Raw genomic sequence first — 10,325 nt, 5'->3', positions numbered from 1 at the left:
ACACTCTGACCTTAAGCCGAAGGTGTAGCAGTGTAATTCTCTAAAGGCCTTTTATTCCCAAGAATTCAAGGTTCTTCAGCTTACTGCCCAATGGGAAGATGCTGAGTGGCCTGAAGAAGCCTGCTACAAGGGGAAAGGCCAGGGCAGAGCAGGAGAGGTAATCCTCTCCATGAGCCTTGGCCATGAACACTTCCATAACACGAGTTATGCTCACCCAGTCAGAGCCCAACCCCACCAAATGGCTCCTTCAGCCAAAGCTGCTGTAGAAATCAAGGACACATTAGAGATGGTTGTAATTCACCCCTCTGAAAGTGCACGGGCCTGTGTGGGGGGCCCAGTTCTCAAACCAAAAGGAGAAATGTGCTTTGGCGTGGACCACCATGAGTTAAATGCTGTAACTCATCCAAATTCCAAGCATGGATCAACTTTTGGAGAAGCTGGGACACACCCAGTTCATTTCCATCTCAGATTTAACCTAGAGATAATGGCAAGTACCTCTGGATGAGTCAGCCAAGGAGAGGTCCAGCCTTCATTGCACATGGTGGGTTGCACGAGTTTCAGGTTCCCCCTTTCAGGCTGTGCAATGCCCTTGACACCTTCCAATGGCTGATAGATAATGTGCTCGCTGGATCTGACGAATCTACAGGAGCCTAGTGGTCACTGCTGGAGACCTTGGGGTCAGCACTCTTGACACCCAGCATCCTTCTTAATGCCCCCTTCACCTCCTGGCTCCTCAGGCAGTAAATGAAGGGGTTCAACATCGGGGTGGCAATGGTGTACACCACGGACACGAGCTTGTTGAGGTCGAAAGACTGGATCCTCTGGGGCCGGGCGTACATGAAGAGGGTGGCTGAGAAGAAGATGATGACCACAGTGAGGTGGGAGGTGCAGGTGGAGAAGGCCTTCCTCCTGCCCTGGGTGGTGGGGATGCGCAGGATGGTGCCGATGATGCACATGTAGGAGGTGACAGTGACAGAGAGGGGGATGAGGAGGATGATCAAGGCAAAGACAAAGTCCACCATCTCTGCCACTGTCATGTTAGAGCAGGAGAGGTTGAGCAATGGGGAGATGTCGCAGAAGAAGTGGTTGATGACGTTGGGGCCACAGTACGACAGCTGGGCGATGAAGAAGACCTTCAGTATGGACATGAGGAAGCCGGTCAGCCAGGAGCCCACCGCCAGCTGCAGGCACAGCCGGTGGCTCATGATGGTTGGGTATCGAAGAGGGTTACAGATGGCCACATAGCGGTCATAGGCCATGACAGCTAAGAGGGCACATTCAGTGCACGCCAGGGCAAGGAAGAAGTAGAGCTGGACCATGCAGCCAAGGAAGGAGATGCTCTTATTCACCACCAGGAAATTCACCAGCAGCTTTGGGACGGTGACCGAGATGTACCAAGCCTCCAGGAAGGAGAGGTGACTGAGGAAGAAGTACATGGGCTTGTGGAGGTGGAGGTTGGTCCAGATCAGGGCGATGATGACCATGTTCTGCAGGAGGGTCAGCAGGTACATGGTGAGGAACACCACAAAGAGCAGCACCTGCAGCTCCAGGATGGTTGGGAATCCCACAAGGATGAACTCCCACACTCGGGTGTGGTTCTCCTGCTCCATCGTGAGCCCGGGGGTCTGTGAAGAAAGAAAGAAAGAGCATTTTAAGCTCTTTCTTACCACAGTTTTTTTTGAATTCCTCTGCATTGTGGGGAGAAATAAGTTTAAATGTCTATAGCTGCGTCTACACGTGCACGCTACTTCGAAGTAGCGGCACCAACTTCGAAATACCGCCCGTCGCGTCTACACGCGTCGGGCGCTATTTCGAAGTTAATTTCGACGTTAGGTGGCGAGACGTCGAAGTCGCTAACCTCATGAGGAGATAGGAATAGCGCCCTACTTCGATGTTCAACGTCGAAGTAGGGACCGTGTAGACGATCCGCGTCCCGCAACGTCGAAATTGCCGGGTCCTCCATGGCGGCCATCAGCTGGGGGGTTGAGAGACGCTCTCTCTCCAGCCCCTGCGGGGCTCTATGGTCACCGTGGGCAGCAGCCCTTAGGCCAGGGCTTCTGGCTGCTTCTGCGGCAGCTGGGGATCTATGCTGCAGGCACAGGGTCTGCAACCAGATGTCGGCTCTGTGTATCTTGTGTTGTTTAGTGCAACTGTGTCTGGGAGGGGCCCTTTAAGGGAGCGGCTTGCTGTTGAGTCCGCCCTGTGACCCTGTCTGCAGCTGTGCCTGGCACCCTTATTTCGATGTGTGCTACTTTGACGTGTAGACGTTCCCTCGCTGCGCCTATTTCGATGTTGGGCTGAGCAACGTCGAAGTTGAACATCGACGTTGCCGGCCCTGGAGGACGTGTAGACGTTATTCATCGAAATAGACTATTTCGATGTTGGCTGCACGTGTAGACGTAGCCTATATGAGAAACAGGTCTCTATAATAATGGGCTCTGTGATCTACTCCACAGGTTGTACCTCCCTCACCCGGCACCCTCAGGATGAGAGTGTTCCCGACCATGGGGATTTACCGGACAAGGGGAAGTTAAGCTCCCAACCTTCCTGGAGGGAGGCCCTACTCCTTCATGGTTCCTCACAACCCCAGCCAGGATCACTGAAGCTGTGGAGCTGCTGGTGGGGATCCCTTCCCCAGCCAGCTCCCTGTGCCATGGGGCTGCTGGGGTTCCCCACCCCAGCCAGGGGTCCTCGGGGCTGTGGGCTGCTGGCAGGGCTCCCAGCTGGGGCTGGATTCCTCACAGTAAGGCTCCCCAACCCCAGCCAGGCTCCCAGCAGTGGGTCTCCCTGACCTGGCTGCCTAACCCCATGGCTGTCCCCCAGGCTCCCCAGAGTAGGATTCCAGCAGGGGCTCCTTGCCAGCAGCAGGGCTCTGCTGCAACCCGCACAGCTGGAGATCCCTGGCCCAGCAGCATCCATGGTCCTGCCGGACGCGGGAAGTTGCTGGATGAGAGAGTTTCAACCTGTCTGACACCCTCCAACTGCTGAATTCTGAAGCGAGAGAAATTCCAACCCGGAACAATGGGGACGTCTTTCACAGTGAGGCTCAGGGGGTTCTCCATCACCTGCCATTTTTAAAGCCAGGTTGAGTTTTCCCCCTCACACACCTGCTCTCGTGCCAGCCTGGATTGGTCCGGGGAGGTTCTAAGGCCAGTGTCACGCAGGACTTCAGGCTAAACCAGCGGTGGACAACCTGTGGCTGGTAGGCTGCACACAGCCCCTCAGGGACACCCATAGGTGGGCCACAAGGCCTTTTGCTGTTGCTGACTGTCCACAGGACTGGCCCCGCAGCTCCCACTGACTACGATTCACCGTCCTGAGCCAGTGGGAGCTGTGGGAGGCAGCTTGGGCCTTGGGGTTGTGCTGGCTGCCACTTCCTGCAGCTCCCGTTGGCTGAGAACCAACAACCACAGCCAGTGGGAGATCTGGGAGCCAGGCATGTGGACACTCAACCTCAGCTAAAGCTCTCACAGCCCCCAGGGAATGACCCTGACGGGTCGGGTGCATCTGGACAACTGCAGTTTGCCCCCGACTGGGCTGGGATCTATGAAATGAGCCACTGCTGGGTCTGTGTCAATTCATCCCAATAAAAGCCCCAGCTGGGATAGTTTGGTTGGGGTTGGTCCTGCTTTGGGCAGCGGGCTGGACTCGATGACCACCTGAGGTCCCTTCCAGCTCTAGGGTTCTCTGACTCTGTGATTCTCTGAATAATCAAACCTAGTATCCCACTCTTCACCCAGCTGTCCCCGAGCCATTCAAACAGAGCTGGGCAGTGCTTTCAGAGGACCCCAAGGGATGAAATCTCAGGGGGATTTGTGGTCTTGGCACACTAGAAAACAGTCGTGTAGGAACATGAATGGGGGCATTCAGGGGGTGTGTTCATACCACACTTTCCCTTTTCATGGGAACAGAAACTCCCAAAACTGGAAATTTTCAATTTTAAGCCAAAATGGCAATAGAGAGGAAGCCGTGCTCGTCGATACACTATCAAAACAAAAAGCAGTCAAGTAGCACTTTAAAGACTAGCAAAATAGTTGATGAGGTGAGCTTTCGTGGGACAGACCCACTTCTTCAGACCAGAGCCAGACCAGAACAGACTCAATATTTAACACACAGAGAACCAAAAACAGTCAGCAAGGAGGACAAATCAGAAAAAGATAATCAAGGTGAGCAAATCACCATCACTGGACCTAACCAGGTTACTCACAGAATCACGGGCACTTTCTCATGCTCCCCTAGTAACATCATATATGCCGTCGTGTGCCAACAGTGCCCAGATGCTTTGTATATTGGACAGACTTCAAACTCCCTTAGACAAAGGGTCAATGGGCACAAAACAGACATCAAGACACTCCAGATCCACAAACCAGTTAGTCAACATTTTAATGGAATGGGGCATTCTGGCAATGACCTCAAGGTATGTGTGTTACTGAAGAGACATTATTGCACCGTTTTAGAGAGAGAAGTGGACGAGCTGACTTTTATATTCAAATTCGGCACATTAACACATGGTTTAAATCGTGATGGGAACTTTCTGAGTCACTACAGGGGCTCGTCTGCATACTTGGCTCAATCTAATTCTTGATCTTCCCCCCCACCCCTCCACTCTCTGACTTCCTCACCTTGATTATCTTTTTCTGATTTGTCCTCCTTGCTTACTGTTTTTGGTTCTCTGTGTCTTAAATATTGAGTCTGTTCTGGTCTGGCTATGGTCTGAAGAAGTGGGTCTGTCCCACGAAAGCTCACCTCATCAACTATTTTGCTAGTCTTTAAAGTGCTACTTAACTGCTTTTTGTTTTGAAGCCAAAATGGTGTTTCCGTTTGTCAAAGATGTACAATTTCCATGGGAAGTCGAGTCACCTGTCTTGAAAAAGTTCATTTGCTCACAAAATCAATTTTCCATCAAACCCAAAATGAAATGAGTGTCCTAAAAAGAAGATCAACCTTTGCTGTTCACTTCACTGCCTGCTACTCTCACATCCGTTTGGGGGGCAGGAAATCAGTAGCAGTTGTAGGAGAAGAGGAAGAACAAAGCCACTTTCTGGGGTTTGGCTTCACATCCTGCCAGTGTCCCAGCCAAGTGCTGGGTGATTGCACTTTTAAGGGTTTTTACTGTGAGGCTAAGAACATCCGTTCTCCAGCGTTGGTACTCGCAGCCCCTTTCCCACAGCAAACCTCCTCCTGCCTCCCCCCGTCTCCACTACCGGCATTTTTAGATAATGAACCAGCCATAAATACAGGAGGCAAAGCAGGGCTTGTGTGGGGGCTGACGGCTCCCAACCACCCATTTCAAGAACCCCTGGGTTAGAATCATAGAATCACGGAATCCCAGGTCTGGAAGGGACCTCAGGAGCTCAGCGAGTCCAGCCCCTTGCCCAAAGCTGGATCAACCCTAATTAAATCACCCTAGTCCTGGCTTTGTTAAGCCAGGACTTTAAACCTCTAGGGATGGAGATTCCACCACCTCTCTGGGTAACACATTCCAGTGCTTCACCACCACCCAGGGAAAGAGTTTTTCCTCATATCCAACCTCCACCTTCCCCCCACGTCCTTGTAACTTGGGACCATTGCTCCTTGTTCTGCCATCTGTCACTACTGAGAGCAGCCTCTCGCCCTCCTCTTAAAACCTCACCAGTGCCAAATGAAGGGGAATAATAACTTCTCTAGATCTGATGGAAATGCTCCTCCTAATGCATCCCAATGTGCCGTTAGCCTTCTTGGCTACAAGGACACACTGTTGACTCCTACCCAGCCTCTCATCCACTGTAATCCCCACGTCCTTTTCTGCTGCACTGCTACTTAGCCAGTCGGTCCCCAGCCTGTAACAATGCTTGGGATTCTTCCATCCCAAGGGCAGGGCTCTGCACTTCTCCATGCTGAACCTCATCAGGTTTCTTTTGGCCCAGTCTTCCAAATCTTTTAGGTCACTGTGGACCCTACCCCCACCTTCCAACGGAGCCACCTCTCCCCACACAAGAATTTGTGTTTTTATTAGGAAATCCCAACACATGATTCATATACATTTCACCTCATGCGTGAACAATGATGAAAAACTATTTCCACTGAAAACTGAAACTTACAGCTTGGTAAAGTAGGACAAATGCTACTTGGGAACTTCCTCATTTGAGTTCAGGCTATTTCCTTCACACAGACTGACGGGGTGTTCACAGTTGGTGTTTTACCAGTCACGCTGCTTTGATTCCCAATCTCAATGTCTAGGGTCGTTCCAAAACTGAACACTTCAGGTGGTAACAATTGAAAAGGTTTAAAAATAGCCGTTGAAATGATCTGTCAAGATTAAAAAATCACGTTGTGCTAAGCTGCTTATTCCCCCCTTTTGCAAAGCCTGACGCTACGTCTACACGATGGAAACTGCAGTGGGCAGGTTGCTGGCCATGGCCCGAGCAGCACGGCACCAGCTACGCCAGGAGAAAGGTCTCTGTGAGTGTAGAAATACGACCTCCCCAAGTGAGAGGTGATGTGTAGAGGGAACCATTCTTCCATCAGCACAGGGATGGCCGCTCTTTGGGGCTCTGCAGCATAGTTCTCTTAGTCAGGGATGTGGAGTTTGCCCACCTCTGACCCATGTAGCTATGGTCACCCTTCTTTCAAGGGTTGACCACGCCTCAATCAAATGCTTGACTTACAACACAGGAGTCCCTTGCTCTCTTTAAGGGGCTCACACCTGTGTCTTTTGTCTTTGATGAATATTTCTGGGTTACAAACCTTTGATACAATAACAATACCTGTATTGTTTATTACTCGTATTTATCTTTGGTGTTATTGTGGTGGAGCCAAGCAGCCACAGGACACATCGACACTGGGAGCCAGACCTCCTCTGCACTAGGCACTGCACAAACACAGAACTGGGAGTCTCTGCCTTCCCTGAAGGCCTAACACTCTCCAGGTACAACTAGAGAGAACCGATGGAGGAGACAGAGCGATGGGAGAGTACAAGAAACCAGAGAGATAACAACATTTCATTGGGTTTCGCACCAGAGAGCTTGATTAGAACCTCTCTAATCTGACCTCCTGCACAGCACAGGGTAGAAAATTGCCCTTAACTTCCCTTCCTCCCTCCACATTATTATTAGAGCTGTTTTGATTTGCCATTCAGGTCAGACCACATGACCGTACCAGTCCGCCCATCCTACCAAAAGCAGGTTGATTAAAATACAATACCACTGATTGAAAAGGGGAATCAGCTTTACCCGAGGCATTTCCTTCTGAATGCAAAACCCGGCAGAGAGACTGTCAATGGGGTCAGACTGATTTCGGAGCAGAAGTCCCCTGGGAAGGGAGTGAGACGCCTGCTCCTAGATCCTGTCAGGCGACAGATGTTCTGACCTCTGTTGCAGAGTGAGGAAGAGGAAGTGAAGATGGGCTTTGAGGTAGAGGCCAAAACCCTGCTACCCCGGAGTTTTACTTGTGTGGGAAATGGTGATAATTCATTTTCCTTTTTTCCAACTCAGAACTCTCAGAACTCAACATCCCACAGCAGAGACATTCCTGGTCCTCACCAGCTCACCTGCAAATTCCCTTTGACAATGTCAGCTTGGGGAAGCTGAGTCTCCATTTCACAACAAGGCAGAGCTCAAGCAGTGGGTCTGTCCCACAAAAACTCATCACCTGATAAATCAATTTGTTAGTCTTTAAAGTGCCACGTTTCTGCTGTTTGGTTTTGTTACAACAAGGCGCAGGTTAAGGAAGAGCTCGGCCAAGTCACTCATACAATCCTAGGACTGGAAGAGACCTCAGGAGGTGATTGGGTCCAGCCCTCTGCCCAAAGCATGTCCAAACCCAACTAAATCATCCCAGCCAATTAAATCACCATCATCAAGCTGGGACTTAAAAACCTCTAGGGATGGAGATTCCACCAGCTCTCGAGGTAACACAGCCCAGTGCTTCACCACCGCCCGGGTGAAATAGCTTTCGTAATAGCCAACCTTCACCTCCCCCTCTGCACCTTCAGATCGTTGCTCCTTGTTCTGTCATCTGCCACTGCCGAGAACAGCCTCTCTCCATCTTTTTTAAAGCCCCCGTGAGGAAGCTGAAGGCTGCTGTCAAATCCGCCCTCACTCTTCTCTTCTGCAAACTAAATAAGCCCAAATCCCTCAGCATCTCATCGTGGTTCATGTGCTCCAGCCCCGCAGCCATTTTCAGTTGCCCTTCGCTGGACCCTCTCCAACCCATCCACGTCCTTTCTACGCTGGGGAGCCCAGAAATGGACACGAGACTCCAGGTGTGGCCTCACCAGTGCCGAGCAGAGGGGCAAAATAACTGCTCTGGACTTGCTGGAAATGCTCCTCCTGACACACCCCAAGATGCCATTCGCCTTTTTGGCTGCAAGGGCACGAACTTGACTCACATCCAGCCTCTCCTCCACTGTAACCCCCAGAGTGGGTCTGTCCCACGAAAGCTCATCACCTAATACATTATTTTGTGAGTCTTTAAAGTGCTGCTTAACCGGTATTTTGTTTTGACAGTGTGTAGACTCACACGGCTCCTTCTCTGCTCCTATCACCCCCAGGTCTTTTTCTGCCGCTCTCTTATTGAGCCAGTCACTCCCCAGCCTGCAACAGCACTTGGGATTCTCCTGCACGCTGCACTTATCCTTCTTGACCCTCATCAACTTCTTTTGGCCCAGCCCTGCAGTCGGTCTGAGTCACTCTGGACACACCGACGTGTTCCCCTCTCCCCCAGCTGAGTGATGAACCTGGGAATGAGCAAACATGGCTCTTGGGGCGCGGCCCAAACACCCTTTGTGCTGCAGGGTTTTACCTGCAGAGAAGGAGATTCGGGAGCACTTTTCTAGCCGCGTGAGGCTCACTTTGTGCCCCAGGGTTGGGAGATTGGTGTGAAAGGAAATGTGAAGGACAGGCCCAAAAACCACCAGAAAGGAGAGAAATTGAGCCACAGAAAAAGGAAGTGCAGAAATGGCAGCAAAATAACAAAAAACAAAGTCCCCGAGGGCGTAGACCTGCGCTGATCTCCGAACTGAGAAACCAGTCTGCTGAGCTGACAGTCCCAGGAGTGCGCCGTCCCCTTCGCGCCGACAGAGCAAAGGCACAAACTTCCCTCGCCCCTTTGTGAATGTGCCAGATCAGCCCTGAGCCCAGATCCGGCCATTTCTGCTTTTCACTCAGCCGCCAGTCAGGCAAAGTCTCAGTGGAGGAGATGGAAGATTTACCTCACGAAGGATTAGATCAAATCTGGGCAGTGAATTTGCTTTTGACTCTTGTTATCTGCCCAGCCCGACATGAATCTCTCTCACTTACCCAGTCTGGTTCTGTCTCTACACCCCTGTAGCTGAGATCTGCATGTGCTCCATAGCTCCGTCCTTCTGCCCAGAGATGCAGCTCTCCCATCTCTCTGCCTGCATTTATAGTCAGCTCTCGAACGTCGTTATCTAACTCGAGCTTCACCCTCCCCCTTCTCCAATTAAACTAACGAGGGGGCTGCCTGGGGAACGCCACACTGAGCCCTGGGGACGTTCCCACAGCAGGAGAGAGGGATAGAAAGTTTTGCCCCATCACCGGTACAGCAGGTCAGCATCTCCCAGAACTTCTCACCCGCCTGTCCATAGCCAGCCCCTTCCCCTGTGGCTGGGCTGCCGGCCCAGCAGGCTGGGGTCTGAGCTGACTCCTGAATTCAGACCAGCTTCCCCCAGGTGACAGCATTTCCCCCTGCCCCGGCACGAGCCATTCACTCAGCATTGCTCGGCCTCCCCCGAACTCTTCCTCCCATGTCCGGTCACCCACCTGGATGGGAGGGACTTTCCCCTCCACTTCCTTTCTAGTAACAGAGAGAGCCGTGCTCGTCTATGTACGGTCAAAACCAAACAGCAGCCCAGGAGCACTTTAAAGACGAAAAAAATAATTTATTAGGCGATGAGCTTTCGTGGGACAGACCCACTTCTTCAGCCCATCCATAGCCAGACCAGAACAGACTCAATATGTAAGGCACAGAGAACCTCTCTGCCCAGCTGTCGTGTGTGTCTGGCAATGCCCACACACCCCTCTGCCCGTCCATCGCCATATTTCCCTCCCGCACACCTGGCCTCTCTGCCCAGCTGTCGTGTGTGTCTGGCAATGCCCACACACCCCTCTGCCCGTCCATCGCCGTATTTCCCTCCCACACGCCCGGCCTCTCTGCCCAGCTGTCGTGTGTGTGTCTGGCAATGCCCACACACCCCTCTGCCCGTCCATCGCCGTATTTCCCTCCCGCACGCCCGGCCTCTCTGCCCAGCTGTCGTGTGTGTCTGGCAATGCCCACACACCCCTCTGCCCCTCCATCGCCGTATTTCCCTCCCGCACGCCCGGCCT

At 52.1% G+C, this 10,325-nt stretch overlaps 1 protein-coding gene across 1 annotated transcript; it reads right to left on the bottom strand.

Annotated features, from left to right (window-relative positions):
- Nucleotides 1–650: 650 nt before the first annotated feature.
- Nucleotides 651–1,610, bottom strand: LOC142004945 (olfactory receptor 6B1-like). Its single transcript, XM_074982623.1, has one exon. It carries the CDS (start codon nucleotides 1,608–1,610, stop codon nucleotides 651–653), a length of 960 nt encoding a protein of 319 aa, XP_074838724.1.
- Between the last annotated feature and the right edge of the window lie 8,715 nt (nucleotides 1,611–10,325).

This window comes from Carettochelys insculpta, chromosome 32 (genome assembly GCF_033958435.1).
Source record: "Carettochelys insculpta isolate YL-2023 chromosome 32, ASM3395843v1, whole genome shotgun sequence".
Taxonomy (NCBI): Eukaryota; Metazoa; Chordata; order Testudines; family Carettochelyidae; genus Carettochelys; species Carettochelys insculpta.
Note: the sequence above shows the minus strand (reverse complement) of the source record. Positions and strands in the feature narration are given on the sequence as shown.

What these genes read in the sequence shown, in the direction of transcription:
- LOC142004945 (XM_074982623.1), bottom strand. Translation starts at nt 1,610, where the DNA reads ATGGAGCAGGAGAACCACACCCGAGTGTGGGAGTTCATCCTTGTGGGA.